The sequence below is a fragment of the Sinocyclocheilus grahami genome, unplaced genomic scaffold, assembly GCF_001515645.1.
Source record: "Sinocyclocheilus grahami isolate Dianchi unplaced genomic scaffold, SAMN03320097.WGS_v1.1 scaffold435.1, whole genome shotgun sequence".
NCBI lineage: Eukaryota > Metazoa > Chordata > Actinopteri > Cypriniformes > Cyprinidae > Sinocyclocheilus > Sinocyclocheilus grahami.
Window position 1 is genome coordinate 29302 of NW_015505614.1, and position 18795 is coordinate 48096.

The 18795-nt window shown below is 37.2% G+C and overlaps 1 protein-coding gene across 2 annotated transcripts in view; it reads right to left on the reverse strand.

Annotated features, from left to right (window-relative positions):
- Window positions 1-1597: 1597 nt before the first annotated feature.
- LOC107551836 (kelch repeat and BTB domain-containing protein 2-like) overlaps window positions 1598-18795 on the reverse strand; it is a 34490-nt gene continuing 17292 nt past the window's right edge. Inside the window, exons 2-5 of one of the 2 annotated variants that reach the window (XM_016233585.1) lie at window positions 9485-9612; window positions 9202-9404; window positions 4540-4705; window positions 1598-4239 (exon numbers count right to left, since the gene is read on the reverse strand). In XM_016233585.1, the coding sequence (XP_016089071.1) occupies window positions 2683-4239; window positions 4540-4705; window positions 9202-9404; window positions 9485-9487 (1929 nt within the window). In that variant the 5' untranslated portion in view covers window positions 9488-9612 and the 3' untranslated portion in view covers window positions 1598-2682. Of the gene's footprint in view, window positions 4240-4539; window positions 4706-8723; window positions 9098-9201; window positions 9405-9484; window positions 9613-18795 lie in introns of those variants that run through there. The other variant, XM_016233586.1, reaches the window with a different exon arrangement.

Below are 18795 nucleotides of genomic sequence, written 5' to 3' on the forward strand. Positions count from 1 at the left end.
ATTATTAAATTTGGTATGCTGATATCTGCAGAAAAATGGTACTCTTTGTGTGACATAGATTAAGGTAACTATATTAAATTATATAAATATGAAAAGCATACAGAAGCATTTTTGCCATCTACAATTTAGAATACCTTGAATTTTGAGTTTTAATAGACTAATAAATCACGTGCGTGCACTCTGTGAGTGTGATTTGGTGATATACTCGATAATGTCAGATCGCACATCATTACAACGACACTTACCATATTATCGTAGATGTATATAGCAGACCCCAGACTAGACTTGAGTGGAAAATGAAATCACCCGCGGTTGCACGCACTTGTTTGCACATGAGCAAAAGGTGTTTTCAAGAGTCTAACTTGCAGACGCCAGACCACTGATTCGTCAAACCTGCTTTCCTGCAGTCCGTGTTCTTCTGACTATTTTGTAGTAAGTAACGAATATGCTTCAGAGAAATGTATCGGAGTAAAAGTAAACATTTTAATTAGGAAATGTAGTGGAGTAAAAGTTGTCTGAAATATAAAAACTCAAGTACAGATACTCCCAGAAAATACTTAAGTACTGTAACGAAGTATTATTACTTCGTTAAATTACACTACTGCATTTCACACTGTACATTCCTAAACCCTGGGCTACATTCTTATTTGCATATTCACGCATCAGTGTCATTGATAGGACAAAAGCAGCACACAGCCCGTTTACATGGATTGCATATACTTAATAGGCTAAAATGCCAACTGTATGATCAAGTTTTTCTTGAAAGGACTTCTGACTATAAAGGTAAGTCTAGGTAAATGGAGTCTCTTCACTTCAATTAACATTTTTTTCTGTAACTATTGACACTTTCCCTGAAACAAATGCTGAAACAACTGTCCAAAGCACATGAATATGAGGTTGTCTCTTGCTAAGCATCTAGCTGCAACATTTTAACATTGGCACATGTACACATTTGGCCCCGCAGTGCACAAAAGAGCTGCTAACCCTGCTCCAGAGCAAGGATTTAGAACCATGGGTAAAAAGCAGCACTAACCCTTCTAAATTACAGGGGTGAAACATACCTGGGCGCAAAATGCTACACAAGCTTGAATAAACAATTTTACGAGGAGAAAAAAAAAAAAAAAGGCAGAGTGGCATTTTCCCCCAATTTCTCTTATGGTAATGCAAAACTTTTGCAAAGATCTTGAGCAATTTAGATCCATCAAGCATATGAGTTCATATAAGAAATAACTGTTGTACTTCACTGAAATTTGAAGGTAAACATCATCTCCTTGAGGTTTGTTACTGCCACAGTAATTAAAAAAATGCACGATGAACGAAGATCAAACATTCAATCTTACTTCTGCGTAGTGTTTATAGCCTACCAAGTTGTTAAAGAAAGGCTTACAACTATTATCATTTCCTTCTATTTAAAATAATAAATTACGATTCACTGAATATACACTGTTGGCTGTCAGCCGTCTATGTGAACCTGATGCTTTTGGACCACCCTCACCTAAATGCCCCAAGCAACAGAAACAGTCTCAATATTATTTTATAACAAATGATTACAAATAGTAGTATGAAATAATGAAAACCAGAAGGGGGGGGGGGGGGGTTGAGTGTGGCAGGAGAGAACGGCATTGTACACCCTATTGCACAAATACAGCAGCAAATAATCTTTTTTTCCCAGGAAAATAATAACCATAATATTAGAACATTATGATCCAGGGCAGCAAAGCATTGCAAAGCAATTTGAAGATGCGTCATGATGGCTCAAGAGTAAATTGTTTTATTTTTTTTTTTACCTGTTTCAGTTCAGTTCCACACTTTCAGTATCTAAACATACATACTTCTGAACATGATGGAGAATGAATACTGTAGCAGGCATTTCCTGCATTTGTCTAATCGAGGAAAAACACAAAGGAACTTGGAGACAAAGATGCCTGAAGAAACAAAAAACAAGAAATTCCTTTGCAAACTAGAGAGAAATAAATGATATGGTAAACAGAGTACGAAACCAGACTGGTAAGCACCCTGAGGTATCGCTAGTGTGTTTGTGGTTGTAAGAGTGAAACCTACCCTTTTAAGAGGTCAAATGATGCCATATGCAAGACAGGTCAACAGACAGACCACAGAGAATGTGAACTATGATAATACAGATGCAAACAATGACAAAAACAAAATCAATGTCAAGCAAGTCACCAAACCAGTGGCGACCCAAAACATCAAATGACATTCAGTACAAAATATTTCACCAACCCCTTGAACCTCTTGTTACCCTGGTAACATTTAGGAGAAAGGTGAGCAATTGATTTCTGGAAGATGAACTGGACAAAAGAAGAGTGAGAAATGTAAGAACTCTGGGTGTACAGTTGCCATTTTCAACCAAAGGAGGTTTAATTGCATCATTCGTTTACACCATCAAATTGTTAAAACAGAACGCCAAACTTGTAATGAGAGAAATTAAATATTTATGTTCTCAACCTTGCTTTAAGAATGATCAAAACTACAAGTGTCGGTGATGGGTCAAAATTTGAATTAAACATTTTAGTTTCCAATTAAACATTTGATCTCCATGAGCACACTAGGCATTAAAGGAAGACCGTCTATCAGCTTAATCACCTTTCCTCTCAAAACAGAAGAGCATTATTTCAGAACAGTGGATAAATTACAGGTTAGTTTTAAAGACGACGCCATTAACTATACATGAGGCAGTGACAGCATGTCCTCATCCACCTCAAACTCCTCAGCTCCATCAGGAGAGAAGAGGTAAGTGGGTGGCTTCCAGGGAGTTTCATCAAGGCAGGATGGGTATAATTTACCCACGGCACAGCGGAAATCTTTGCCGAGGTCCCAGAGCACACGTTCTGACACGGGCTGCCGCAAGGACCAGCAATCGAGCTCCAGGTCGTACTGATAGAGAGCATACTTCGCCCGCTCGTTTAAGTGTGTCTCGCGTATAAAGATGCATAGCATATTCAGTAGCACCACGGCACGCACACATGGGTCAGAGTACCGCTTGGCTGGGATGTTAGCAGCCAGACGCCATTCATTTTTGTTGACATCGTATATTTCTACCGTAACCGAGGAGCCATCAATAGTGCTTGTTGGCAGACGCAAACCCGAGTTGCCCACCACATGTAGACCACCAATATAGAAGATGAGGTCTCCTAATGCAGCTGCTGAAGCAAAGCAGCGACTAGTCTGCCGCATGGCCATTTCCACCCAAGTGTCAGCTTGAGGGAAGTAGCAGTACATGAGATCATGCGTCATGACATAGATGCAGTCCCGGGCTGTTACCGCTGTGCTCCAACTCCACGCGCAGGGAAGAGGGCTGGTCAAGCTCCATTCGTCCTGCTCACAATCGTAGCGTTCCACTGTGCGCTTATTCAACTCTCCACCCACATTATCGCCGCCAATAGCGTAAATGAAACCCTGACAATACACCAGCGATGGTTTAGTGCGAGCATATAGCATCTGCGTTTTGGCCACCCATGCATTCTGCTGGGCATTCAGCCAGTAGAAGCTGTCCACTGAACAGTAGGCAGCCTGCAGCTTGCCACTTTTGCTTCCGTGGGTAGCTAGAGCACTCTTCAGTGGTATCTGTCCACCTGCAATGAACACATCATTGTCTGGGGTGACCAATGTCCCAACCTTCTGCAAGTCTCCAGGCAGGCTACACAGTTTATAGACCTTCTCTGCTTGAGGGCTGTAACAGACCACTGTGTGACGTGGACCTATCACGACTGGGTGGCTTTCAGCTGGTGGTTCAGCCTCTGCAAAAATGAGCATTTCTTCCTTGGTCATACCCAGTCTGGGCTTAAAAAACTTTGGCATAGACTTGTACAGGCCTTGCACTACCACTGATTTGTCGTTTGGTGGAAGACCTTGGAACCAGGCACGTTGGGTCACCTCAGAAAGCGCATCAATTCGAATCTGGCTAAGGACGGAGGACAGATACTGAGAACGTGCTTCCATGTTGTATTCCAGCCACAGCATGGCTGCCTCACGTACCGTTTCCTCTTTCTCCACATTGAGATTATCGCTGCTCAGGAGGTCCAGCAAAAGCTCGTGTGAGAGCTGCAGGAAAGCCTCCTGTCGGTAGACAACAGGAAATTTGTGCTCCACCATGCGCTTAGCACTTTGCTTCAACTCTGTGCAGCTAAACAGGTCACCAATGCTTAGCATGCGGACACAGTTTTCAGCAGTGATTTTTTTGACCAAGTATTCTCGACACTGTAGTAAAACATCCTCCACCTGAAAGAAAGACAATGAAAGCCAGAAATAAGTAGACAAACACTGATTAACACTATTGTTAATACTGAGAAAAATGCTAGAGTGTGCTGCTCAAAATCTACAGCAATGGCATGTTGTGATGGCAATGTGTGACCCATAGGTTTTGTAAATTAAACAAGTGGTAAACTTGGTAAAACAAGTCAGTGCATGTATGTGGAAGGTAAAATGACAAAACATGAGCAAGCAAGTTAGAGGAAGGGTTTGATGATTTTTAGCACATTAACATTAACCCGTGGAAGACTGTGTGCACGTCTTCCTAACCTGAAGAAAACAGGCCGTCTCGTAGAGAGGTTCCACAGTGGTATCGTTGATGACTAAGTTCCCGGTGTAAGCATAGGTTATGATGGTCTGCAGCGTGATGGGGTCAACATTTCTAAGATGAACATGTGTCTGTTTGCTCTCACTGAGCCCACTCATAAACATGGCCCTACAGAAACAAAAAAACAACAACATTGGTTAAAACAAAGTCACTTAAATGTGACACTTTCAAATGTGTCTAATCTTGATTCATCGACTAAAGTTCTCACTATTCTAAAGAAAAATATTCTGTAATTTACAAAAACATTAGGCTTCTAAACAAAAGAACAAGTAATTTATTAGAGGTCTGACAAAATTATCTTTTTGTGTCGGCCAACTTAAAATGCAATAAAAAGCAAGTATGTGAATAAAAAATATTATTTGGTCCCAAATTCTATTTGATTGTGTCCTTGTTCAGGGTTTCTGCAGACATAAACAAGTTAAATTTAAGACTTTTAAAAACCTTTTTAATACCACCTTATATGAAATTTAAGACCTAAAACTGTAATGGAAATACACATTTTATTACATACATATATGTAATATTTAATGTGTATAACTTAAAAAGAAAACAAAATATCATTGCTGTAGTAAATGGTATTTATTACTATGATATACAGTGAACTTTTCATGTCAACAGACAATATTCCATACAAAATATCCACTATAGGGCTGCTACCAGTCAGATTAAATAATTTACACTGCAAATAACAATAATTACAACTGCAATAAATAATTTTATGAGATTAATGTTTTAAATGCATTTATGAGTATACAAATTAGAAATGTTGAGGGGGAAAATGCATACTTTTCAACATACTTCTCAACTAAACTACCAGTAAGTCACTTCAACTGATTAAGTGTTTTATCATGCTGGTATCTTAAGGACTTTCGTGGACAGCTGACTCCTAAAGTTTTTGATATTCCTCATATTCTGTCAGATAGAAATTAATCTTTTCCAATACGTTTAAATAGATTTTTACCTTTTATGGGCATTTTCTATAAGTGTGCATTATTTTTTGAGTCAAATTCTTACATTTAAATCAGTGAATTAGAATAATAAGACATTTGGGCTGTTACCAAGCAAATGAAATCAGTATAAACGAAATTCATCTTTGCATTCCAGACATAAGCTGCACCTGAATTGGCATTTAGATGTGTTTACACACTGTTTAGTGCAGAACATGAATGCATTTAACCTGCAGTTACAAATGCATAAATAATGTTTTGATATATTAAACAAAACATTGAATACTGATATTTGAAATAATTTAAATAATGAAAAGATACTTTAAATGTGAAATTAAAACCACCAGTTGATTCATTCGGGAACGAAATACCGTCATGTTGTTCAAAGACGCAAAACAGCACTGTGGCTTTGTTTGGAATTATTTTTGTTGGCGAAATAGTGCAAAAACAGGCAATATGGTGTCTAAAACGTAAGTCTCTCAATAAAACTTCTAGTTTATTGAGCTGTTGTAAATAAAAAAAAAAATAAAAAAATCAATATCACATTTGTATATGGTAATTTTTGGAGAAAAAAAGGCACTCTTCCGTGTGAACTTGATTAACTACATGAAGCATAAAATGTAAATACACATTTTCTGCCCCCTTGTCTTGAATTTGTGATAATTCTGAATTTTAATAGACTGAATCATGCAGTGATCAGGCAGAGCGCACTCTAAATCGCGCACTAGACTTCACGTAATGCGTGCACTCTGAGTGAGTGACGTGACATTTGGCCAAGTATGGTGACCCACACTCGGAATTAGTTTTATTTATCATTTATCCCATCCAAAGTGCACACACACAGCAGTGAGTGAACACACACAAACCGTGAACACACACCCGGAGCAGTGGGCAGCCATTTATGCTGCGGCACCCGGGGAACAGTTGGGGGTTTGGTGCCTTGCTCAAGGGCACCTCAGTAGTGGTATTGAGGGTGGGAGAGAGCGCTGTACACTCCCCCCACCTACAACGAAGGTGGGAGAAAGCGCTGTACACTCCCCCCCCCATCAACGAGACTCGAACCCACAACCTTTGGGTTATGAGTCCGACTCTCTAACCATTAGGCCACGACTTCCGACTCTGTAGGTGTTAGATAGCTCACTTGTCATGATGTTATTTAACTATATCATGTTATGAATAAACTAAACATTTAGAATTTTTACCTCAGTGTGTTTCTTCTGAGTTTGTGTGCGGTCACGCTCATTTGTTCTGAAGTCTCGAGACAAACAGAGTGAGCCTCTGCGCGACCTTGTATTCTGTATTCTGCTAACTTACTGCAATTCTCTCTGATGATGCAGTAACTTACCGCGGGAAGAAAAAATCTTCGGTCTGTCCAATGATTGTAACAGTCATTAGGTCCGTCAGACTGAAGATATTTTAGCGGTAATGAGACCAAAAATAATTAAGACCCATCGAATCCAAATTTAAGACATTTTAAGACTTTAAGGACCCGCGGACATTTATTGTTACAGTGTAATTACATATTTAAGTACTGAGTAATATTAACTAACTACATGCACTTACTATCTGGTAATGGTTAGGATGAGGGTTTGGTTTATAGTTAGTTGCATGTAATTATGCATAATTTATTGTTGCTATTACTACATGTAGCGTGTAACAAGGGTACCATAAAATGGGGTTACCAGCTTTAGAATATTATAGTGAGTTAATAATATCAGAATTGTCATTGTGTGAACCATATGACACACATTCACAGAAAAATAAGTTGTGAAGGGTTAAGTAAACTCCAAAATTTCAAAGAGGAACAGCAAAATAAGGATTACAGTACATTTTAAAGTACATTGTTTATTGTATTTATTTATTTGTCTATTTTGAATATAATAAAATTGTGGATCTTTTACTTGAGTTTAATAAAAATTAAGTATTCAACTTCACTACATTTATTTTTCATCACAAGTAAAAAAAGAAAAAGAAAAGACAGACAGACAGAGCAAAAGGGTGAGCTGGCATTTGAATAGGCACTTTTCAAACTACTGGGATGGTGACCAGCACTTCAGGCAATACAATTCAGTCTAATTCAGAAACTTCCAGTTCAGCTGGGGACCAGAGCAATAAAGTGAAATTCACTCACTGGCTTGTTGAATCAATACAAAAAAATTAAAATCATGATTGTTTTTGTCAACATTATGATTTCATGATTTTAAGACAGTATTTCCTTACACACTTTATATTCATGAATACATTTTGGCATTTATCAATTAGAATTTGAAACATTTCAAAAGGAAACCAATTAGCGCTTTATCAAAAGGTTGTAACAGTCTCTCAAAAAACAAAAACTAGAACAGTGTGTTGTAAGGCCGGTCTGTTTAATTCTTATGCTCTATTTAAGTGTGCAGCATTCTGACTGTCCACTACTGCCGCAGAACTCGACTCACAACACTCAAAATGTTACAACGCCTCCACTTTGCAGTGTGTCTGTACCAAGCGTGTTTCAATATAATTATCACAGACACAGTTGGAAATATGCACACTCTGTTTCCAAATGCCCAAAGTAAACATTTAAGCAAAGCCTGACATTTCATAAAGAAATCCGATACATCAAGCTTGTAAAATTATGATTTTTAAATATTTTTAATGACGTCTCTTATGCGCATCAAGGCTGCATTTATTTGATCCAAAATACAGTAAAAACTGTATTACTGTGAAATATTATTACAATTTAAATCTATTTTCTATTTGAATATTCCATTTGACGCAAAGCTGACTTTTCGGCATTATTACTTCAGTGTCACATGATCCATCAGAAATCATTCTAATATGCTGATTTGCTGCTCAATTATTATTAGTAGTAGTAGTGCTCAGTTATTAACAATGGTTCTGATTTTTATCAATGTTAAAAACTTTTTTTTTTCTGTTTAATATTTTATGGAAACTTTTTTTTCATAATTATTTGATGAATAGAAAAGCTCAAAAGAACAGCATTTATTTGAAATAGAATCTTTTGTAACTATGTTTTTACTGTCACTTTTGATCAGTTTAATAGAAAACAAAACTTTTTACAAGTACTGTATAACAGCTTTAATGCATCCAATGTGTAAACAATATGATTTAAGTACTTAATCCAGCAGAAGTGTGATCACAATCTTCATATTTTAAACACTCATAATAGATGACACTACCTGCGTTTCATGGAGATTAGCGGCCACCCAGTGTTATTCACTTGATATTTGCAAAATTGAGCATTCAACGCTTTTTCTGCATGAGCGTGAAGTTCAATTCTTTAACTGCAAATGCTCACTTGCTCTGTGCCTGAAGACATGCACCTTGAGGGGAGTGGCAGAGAAATCGTGCTTTTTGCAGTTTAGAAATCGTGCAGAATAAAGATTTTATTACAATTTTGATTAATCGTACAACCCTAATTGTCGCAATTTTGTCCACCCCTGAAATGGTCATATTTTTTAAATTACCAGAGCACTGAGCTGTTGAAGTAAACAGAAAACTCATAACCATGGAATGACGTCATTAAAATATCAATACAAGTAAAACTGAATTTTAGAAAATTTCACATTTTAGTAACATACATGTATAATTCAATTCTAATGTTTTTTTTTTAAATGGTTTATAGATTAATCAGTTGAATGTTCATACTCCACCCACCTGAAGTAAGAGCTGCAGGTGGCCAGCACCATTTTATGGCAGGGGAACTCACTCTCCTCCACCAGCAGAGTGATGTCAGTCAGCAACTTCTGCTCATAGAAAAACTTTAGCTGTTCCAGCACAGAAACGGCATAATCTGTGTTGACTTGCCGACGCTCTCCAATCTCCGACATGTTCGTATCCCATGAGTTTTCAACCAGCTTCTGAATGTCAAAGAGTACCGGGTTCTTTTCTGCAATGGCCTGTACCCTGAATACTTTGAAAATTAAGGTAATTTCTCTACCATGCTGAATTTTTACAACTTTTAAAGTGGTTCCAAAGAGTTCCGCTGTCTGAATGTTGGGATTGAGGGAGGAAGTGATGTGAGGTAGAAGGAGATGTCTACATCAGAACACCTGCAGTCCACAGTGTCTACAGAAAAAAATGGGCACATTAGAAAGCTAAGGACAAAAGAGAACTTGAACCACCCCCTGATGTACTGTAAAAGAAAAGAAAGTATTTTCTATATATTTTCTAATATTTATGACTGTCTACATTTATTTGCTTCAAATGTTAAACAATAGAGTAACACTTTCATATACCTGCCAGTGGCAATTTTTATTTGCTTTTGGCAAATGTTAATTTTGGACTTTTAAAAGGGGGTTTTAAAGGGAAACTCCAACCAAAAATGAAACTTCAATATTTACTCTCCCTCATAATGCCCCGGCTTTCTTCAGATGAACACAAAGATAAAAAAAATAAAATAAAAAAAAGATCCATCTCTGAGTCCACATGTTGCAAGTGTATGGGACCCCAAAGCTGACGCTTCAAAAACTCCACAAAGTGAACACAAAGGTAGTCCATACTAGAGCCTGACCGATATATAGTTTAGCCGATATTATCGGCCGATATGAGCCTGTCGCCGATATATCGGTATCGGCGAATATGCCGCCGATATGAATTTTTTTTTTACAGAACATATAATGCAGATTAAATGCTTCTGAACAGTGTAATTACTTAGTTTGTCCAGCAGAGCGCGCTCCATTGTTTGCTACTGGCGACCCAGGTCAGTGTAGTGTAGAGATGCGCAGATGAGCTCAAACTTCACCCGAGTCCGCTGCTTCAAATTATCCGCCCGCCACACACCCGCACCTATATTTGATCACCACATTACAATGATTCTAATTCTTAGTTTTGCATGATGATATGATGAATGGATGGCTCATTTGTAACAGCAGATTCAGTGATGTTAGAGACTAGAGCTGATCTGCGCATCACGGCATGCGTCTGCGGTCCATTAAAGCCTGTGTTTACGGCCACCGGAGATTATCGAGGCCATTTCATTCTGGCCGCACCACAGCCCAGAACTCATGCTTATCACATCAGTCACATCACATCGCACAACAAAATACAATAGAATTCTATTGTATTTAGTCACGCCGTGCCGCTCGCTTCCGGTGTAGAATAGAACCCATTATAAACAGTAATGTTGTCTACACTGGATGCAGTAAAATGATACCTCGTTCTATTTATGACGTACTGACACAAATTTCAAATGATTTTCAACGGTTGCTTTGTCGCGTCCTGTTGTGGCGCAGACACAGTGTCAGCATAGTTTGTCAGTACAGTCAGTAACGTAGCAGATTGAAAAGTTAGTATCTTTCTGCAGTCCAATAGATGGCAGTGCGGTGGTGGCTTGTGTATGTTGAATGGTGATTTAACGCTACGTTGTCACCTAGTTGGAGAGACTCAATGCTACTCAATGACGGAATCGTGGAATCCAGTCATAAAAACAAATGTAAAATAAAAAAACATTTTTTTATCATTATTTTTTCATTTTAGATGTTTACATTTGGTAAATCTGTGCTTCCTGCATAAACCTGCCCCTGGTGGTTTGGCAGTAGCTTGCTTGCCCTACACAGTTACCTTGTTTAACTTCTTAATTCAAGTTATACATATTTTGTTCTATTTGTGTTAAGTTATTTATAATAAGTGAAGTTAACTGTTAAGTGCACTGATGTCAGACTCATTTTAAATAAGGTTTATTGTTAAATACCCTGCCTCCACTACATAGGCCTATGTTTGTCACATCATTATAAGTGTTTGATCACCACATTTGAGTTATCATTGCAAAAAATGTGTTTATGTATATATCAGGGGTGCCCAACCCTGCTCCTGGGGATGGACTGTCCTGCAAAGTTTAGCTCCAACTCTAATCAAAGACACCTGCCTTTAATTTTTAAGTGATCCTGAAGACCCTAATTAGTTGCTTTAGGTGTGTTTGATTAGGGTTGGAGCTGAACTTTGCAGGACAGTCCATCGCCAGGAGCAGGGTTGGGCACCCCTGGTATATATATATTCTGTTTATGGAGGCTATATACTGTATTCTATATACAGTACCAGTCAAAAGTTTGGACACGCATTGGAAGTGTGTCCAAACTTTTGACTATACTGTACTATAATATAGCCTACACACAGATTATCGGCCGATCTATCAGTATCAGTCTTTTTTACTCCCTAATAACGGTATGGGCCCCCCAAAAAAACATATCGGTCGGGCTCTACTCCATACGACCCCAGTTGATGAATCAATGTCTTTTATAGCAAAACAGTAGGTGTGTGTGTAGGAAAATATTCTAATATTTTAAACACTTTTATCTATAAACCATCGCTTCTGAACAACTGTCATTCACAGGTTGATGAGCTTACGTTTGACAAATGTCAACACCTTGTGAAGCATGACATGAACATGTCTTGCAGCTTATGCAAGAAGTGACAGATGCACAGAGGGCCATTACATCTCGCTTTGCAATGTGCTGATGTTTACATCAAGCATGGACACATGAACCCATGTACAACATTTGGTCAGAAGTGATGGTTTATAAAAAAAAAAAAAAAAATGTAATTATTTTTCTTACCCACACCTATCTTTTTGCTTCAGAACACACTGATTCATCAACTGGGGTTGCATGTTCACTTTAGTTTTTGAAGCATCAAATTTGGGAGTCTCTGTGTTCATCTGAAGTCAGTCATATACATATGTCATGGCATGAGGGTGAGTAAATTTGGGTGGAGTATAGCTTAGTCTTGCAACGACTGGGGAAGTCGTGGCCTAATGATTAGAGTCGGACTTGTAACCCAAAGGTTGCAGGCTCGAATCTCGTACCGTACTCGTATTGTAGGTGGGGGGAGTGAATGTACAGTGCTCTCTCCCACCTTCAATACCACGACTGAGGTGCCCTTGAGCAAGGCACCAAACCCCCAACTGCTCCCCTTGCAGCCGCAGCAAAAAATGGCTGCCCACTGCTCCGGGTGTGTGTGTGTGTGTGTGTGTGTGTGTTCACTGCTGTGTGTGTGCACTTTGGATGGGATAAATGCAGAGCACTAATTCAGAGTATGGGTCACCATACTTGGCCACATGTCACTTCACTTAATTTTTTTTTTTTTTTTAAACAACAACAACATGATAGTACTCATGTGCTCTCTGACAGTTTTCTAACCATCTCAGACAATAAGATGTCAAAATTGTCTTATGCTTGAATGGACAAACACAAAATTGTCAACTACCCATCTTAGCAAGTATGCTTGTGAACATAGCTGGTTTTATCTAAGTGAACATGAACAGCTGGGATAAGGGACGAAGCGGAGTCCAGCCTGGGGTCATCACATGTGGTTGCCGCAAGCCCGCCCGGCGTGCCGTTCTTTAGCCCCCGGCCTCTGCTCACTCTAGGGTATGTGGAAAATAATGTGTTTTTTTAACCTTAAAACGCATAAACACATTTCATTACACCAAATACACAAAATAATGTTCTTTTTAGCAACATCATGTGACCCCTTTAATGTTTAGAACAGCGCAAATACAAACACCTTTAGAAACTCATAGAGCAGCATCACACACCATGATATGGGTTCAAATGAGAGCCCACGTCTCTCCAAAACGGTGCCAGTTTTAGCGTTTTGCAATAAAGAAATAAAAATAACTAAACTTTGTGCATTTATGTTAAAATTGTGACACAAATTATATTGTTCTAGAAGGATGGCAACTTGTTATGCTGATAATACAATTTGTAAGGGGAAATGCATTAAATAGCGAGTTATTTCTGGGGAAACTTTTTCAAAGGAAAACACACACACACACACACACACACGCGGTCTCAGTGAATCAGCAGCATCCACAACTGAACGGAACAAAAAGTGTTGAACTTGAAAATTGTTTATGCGCGAGTTCACTTGCTAAATGAAGGCGGATAGTATAAAATTGATAAAATAAAAACCCTTTTCACTGCGCGCATCACGCGCTCAAATTCATCAAAAGTCAACAAGTTCAACAAGCAACAACGACTTATCCAAGTGACTGCTGCAGAACGCACGCGAGAGAGAGACGAGGCAGTGCAGATCGCGTGTCATATAAGTGAGTGGGAATTTACCGAACGTGGCACTTGCGGGAGTTAACACTGTATGCAATACCCGCAACATCACACCAGATTTCAGGCTGTGTAGATAGGCAAGCATATATACAAATCATTTAGTAAGCAGAAATCCGAAATTTACCTTAACATATTAAGTTAGAGGAAGATGCGACTGAATTGATGCTTGAAGAATGCACTTCCAGCAGCCATGATAAACAGTTGGCGGTTAAAGTTTTCTATGCACAATTTGATTTGACGAAAGTCACGAGGCCCATTCCTCCCTATCCAATCACGTTGATGGATAAAAAATAAAATTAAAATAAGCATGTAACGACCACAAACGGAGGAAAATAGCGGAGTAAAAGTACTGATACATCACTTAAAATGTACTCAAGTAAAAGTAAAAGTACACAATTTTTAAACTACTCAAAAAAGTACAATTACTGATAAAAACTACTCAATTACTGTAACGTGAGTATTTGTAATTCGTTACTTCACACCACTGAAAATCAGACAAAACATTATCTTGGATAATTTTCTTACCTGAACACTACTGTTAGATCTACGAGAAAAATTTAAAGCACTATTTATTTTGTTTGTATCTTTGTTCTATTGAATTTATTAGTGATATTGCTTATAATTGATATATTGATGTCAGAAGCATCAAAGAGATACACAGGAAAATCAAGTATGGAAATTGCCTATGCATACAGTTCAGATTCTGATGTAAAGCAGCTTTAAAAGATAGTAGTGTCACTGTTTAGTTCATGCAGTGGTTGGTGCGGTTTAGATAGGGCTGCATGATGAATCATTTCTGATTTCTGCTTTTCTTGATTTATTAAGCATGATCATCTGCAATATTTGCCCTCTGATTATTTAGGTTCATTTTAATTTGGCATTTGTGTTATCGTGCATTGGAAGCAAGAGGAGTGACCTCGGCGTTGCTACCGCCATGCTGTACTGTTGGAGCTGCAGGAAAATGACCTCAGAAAGCACTTATTTTTGCTCTACCAGCATATTAATGGAATTATAATGACTGGAGGTTTGTACTCAACATCTTTTTTTTTTTTTGCAACATCTGAATTTTAAAAAGTTGTTTTAATTGTTGTCGCAACATGCAGGAGCCTGTTTCTGTTTTATTCACTTGCACTCAGTCCGAGTGTGCACTGCCTCACTCGATCTAAAGGTCTGCGTATACATGCACATTATCTGATAAGTGCTGTCAAAATTAAGCCACGATCAGATCACATTAAAAATTAGCTCCACATTTTTAGAGATGTTACTACATTTTGAATTCAGAAAAATGTCACAACACACAATCATGTCAGATCATTTTTTTCCCATGGTCAGTTAGGGTAAACGTACCTATTAAGCTCACGTACCCATTAAGCACACTTCCATTTTTGAGCTCAGATTATAAAAAGACAAAATAATGTATTATCCTACTTGATGTCTTAACCAATTGATGTGTTTGTTCCTACATACCTCCTGTAATTTCAAGTCAATCAGATCATTGCACACGGAGATATGAGTGTCCATGTGTTCACACTGTCTGGCGGCCTGAAAACTTTCACCAAAAGAGGAGCTCCTTAAATGTGTATTTTTTTAGATGTTTAAGTATTTATGTTGAGTAAGTTTCACTACTTACTGTAAAATTAAGAGATTAATGTTTAGATTTTGCAGCTTATAACCTGGAACTTGGATGTGTGAAATAATTACAGTTAAATCCAAAAGATAGTTTTAGCAACATAACGCAGATGCTACAGAACACAGTTAGCTGACTAGCTGTATAAAATAGTGTGCTACACTAATATATTACTTCACAGGCATTACTGGCTTGTACTTTTACATTCATAATATTATAAATTCACAGTTTATTGCTGGTATGTGGTTTTACAGTGCTGTAATTTTTAAATATTTCATTATTTTAAGGTGAGCTTAAAGGGTACACTACAATGAAAAATCATACAGCTTCAGTGTGACATCAATAAGAAAAAGTATAATTTCAAGTTAAGTTAATAATAGTTGTTCATATTAAAATATGTGTGAATTTAATACATGACCTAGATTATTTATTTTGAAAGTCTTGTCATTTTAATAAATATCACATGAAATGTATTAAAAATTGTTGCTGCTCCCATTAAGCTCAGTGTGCTCTCTTTAAGTTCTTCCACATTAAAAGTCTATGTAAATACTTCATAATCAGACTTTACATATAAACTGATGGTTGTCAGTTTAAGTTAATCTTTATAAAATGGTTAATAACTTATTTTCACATCTTTAAGATGACAAAATCTAGACATAACTATAGTTTATGCCCAAAGATGAAAGAGGCATGTTGTCCATTCAAAGCAGGCTGGAATACACAAAATGACTTTTTAAATTTGAACATTTTTAAAACACCAGTGTATGATGTGATCCTCAGTCGTTTAGTGTATGATGACTAGTAAATAGTCACAAAGGAAAACTGGCCATCATACACTAAACGACTGAGGATCATACACTACCAGACTTTAAAGTTGTTCCGATCACAACAAACTCATCCAGAAACATGCACATTGTTGCTAGGAGACACATGAAATGAAAGGAAATGAAAACAATATGCGTTCTAAAATCTGCTGAAAATATCAAACATTTTTGATCTCCTGACTGGGTGGAATCAAAGTCTGAAGCTAAAAAATTGGAGTATGTAACCAATCATAAGTTATTTTCTATGAAATCAGTCGACTAAAATCTGCAGATATATATATAAAGTTATGCCATTTTACAAACATATATAATGTTTGTAAAATGGTACAGCTTTTTAAATATCTGAAAGGTGTGGGCAATATACAGTACCTATAGACACAATCAACAGTTGAGATTTTGGATTATCATCTTTATAATGATTAAGCTCACTTGATGCTGCAGTGCTCTTGTATGCATTGTACAGTTTTGGGATGGCAACTTGATTGAAGGACATACAAGGAGGAATGCAATATCTTTTATCAAGTGTCAGAATAAAATTTTTAAAACCATCTTTTGTCACAGTGGAAACTGGCTCTATGTCTTTATTCTGACGATATTTTGATGTCTAATGAAGCAAAACGATCAGACTGTGCAAGAAAGCAAACATTTGGACTTCCCCATTTGCCTGAGGCTATAGATTACAGGTAACAATATTGTAATTAATGTTCAGTTTCTTGTAGGTGTGTTGGAGCAGGTTTGGAATTGAAGTCTGCAGGAAGGTAGCTCTCCAGGGGCCGTTCTTCACATCCAAGATGATATCATCGCGCTAATCAGGATCTGGCTAATTAGGTTCTTCAAACGCACCCGTTGTTGATGATTAGTATGGCTGGATTGAGTTATCGGAGATAATTGCGCGTTCATGGATTGGTTTAAAAGGGGCTATGTATCGATACTCTAAACCACAATCAGCAATCCTTGCGATTGGCTGGCGGCAAGACAGCAATGTAATTACATATAATTAAATATAATTTATATAATTAAAAAAGACACCTGACGAAAAACTTGACAAATTTTAGGACTTTATAAGGAAACAGCCAAGTGAACAAAATTACATAAACATTATAATAGATAAATTAAATGTGCATTGTTTTTATTATATTTTTACATGATTCCCAATTATCTATATTCACCATTTCTAATATTTGCACAGGCTTTACATTTTTATTTCAATGTTGTAATTAGCAATTCATTTAATTTTATATTTGAACAGATTTGTTACGTGTCAGCATTAAAGTTTCTTCAGGGTCAAGATCATGTTATCTGCTTCTCCTGCGCTCCATCAAGCCACTCCCATTATATCTGTCATCACTCAAATTAATGCACGACTCGCATACATTATCTGTATAGCATGTGTGTAAGACTCAAATACAATTATGAAGTAATAATTTTATGACGAATAAATCTTTCAGTGAGTAAAACTGACTGTCTATAAGTATTATATTATCTTTAAATTAATTTTTAAATGATTATTTTTAATTATTGTCCCATGATTAGTAGGGGCCAAGATCATGCCAAACCGTCAACAATCAAATCCAGCTAACTGAGTTAGCGATAGGCCTGGGCGATAAAACTGTATCGATATTTATTCGATATCGATAGAAAAAATGTTCGATATAGCACACAAGATAGGCACGCACTATGAGTGACGCAGACAGCACACACAAACACGAATTACATGCTGAAATGACTGCTGTGCCTGCCTGTGATGAGGAGATTGCGAATAAAGAATTAATATTAGTCGAATTTAAAATAAAAATTTGCATTTGAATGGTAAGCGTGCATCAGGGAGCGTCATCAATGGCGCGCGAGATGCGGTGCATGCGATGCACACAACATAAGTGACGTTGTTGCATTTTAATGTTTTGTTAGTCTAGCCCACAAGATGCACCACTGCTGCATTATTCATTCGAAATATTAGAGAAATATAGAAGCTCAATGCGGAGAAGATCTAGAATGGGTTAAAACCGAAACCAAGCCATTCACACAGAACGCATATTCAGTGCATTTTTTAGACGGACAAATATGACTGCTGCACTCGTGTCTCAAAAGAAGAGATGTATAGAAAGCCATGTAAAGTTAAAATGGTTTAAACTTTTAGAAAACACGTCACGAATTTGTGGAGGTTTATTCCTTTTCACTGCGTCTCATATGTTTTTAAATGCAGTCTGTGTGAATGGCGCTTCGGCTCTTTGGATTAAGCAATGCATAAATACATGATGCAGTTTTGTTCATAATTGTTTATGCAATTTACAATTATATTAAGATTTAATTTAGATGTAATGCACGTTTTTATAGCGTTATTTCCTTGCGTTGACAATTTAAATGCGCTGCATTATTTTGCTCATTGCGCCCTCCTGTGGCCTCGGGAGAAAATTAGACCTATACAATAAAGACCTATTTAATCTGCATATAAAACATTAGAAATGAGATGTTTAATTTTTATTGTGTTTGATGTTATTTCCTTGCGTTGACAATTTAAATGCGCTGCATTATTTTGCTCATTGCGCCCTCCTGTGGCCTCGGGAGAAAATTAGACCTATACAATAAAGACCTATTTAATCTGCATATAAAACATTAGAAATGAGATGTTTAATTTTTATTGTGTTTGATTGTTAAAACAAAAAATATTAGTCGTTTGTCTCAAATTGTGTTAATTATAAATACAGTGGTTAAAAAAAAAAAAAAAAAAAAAAACTAT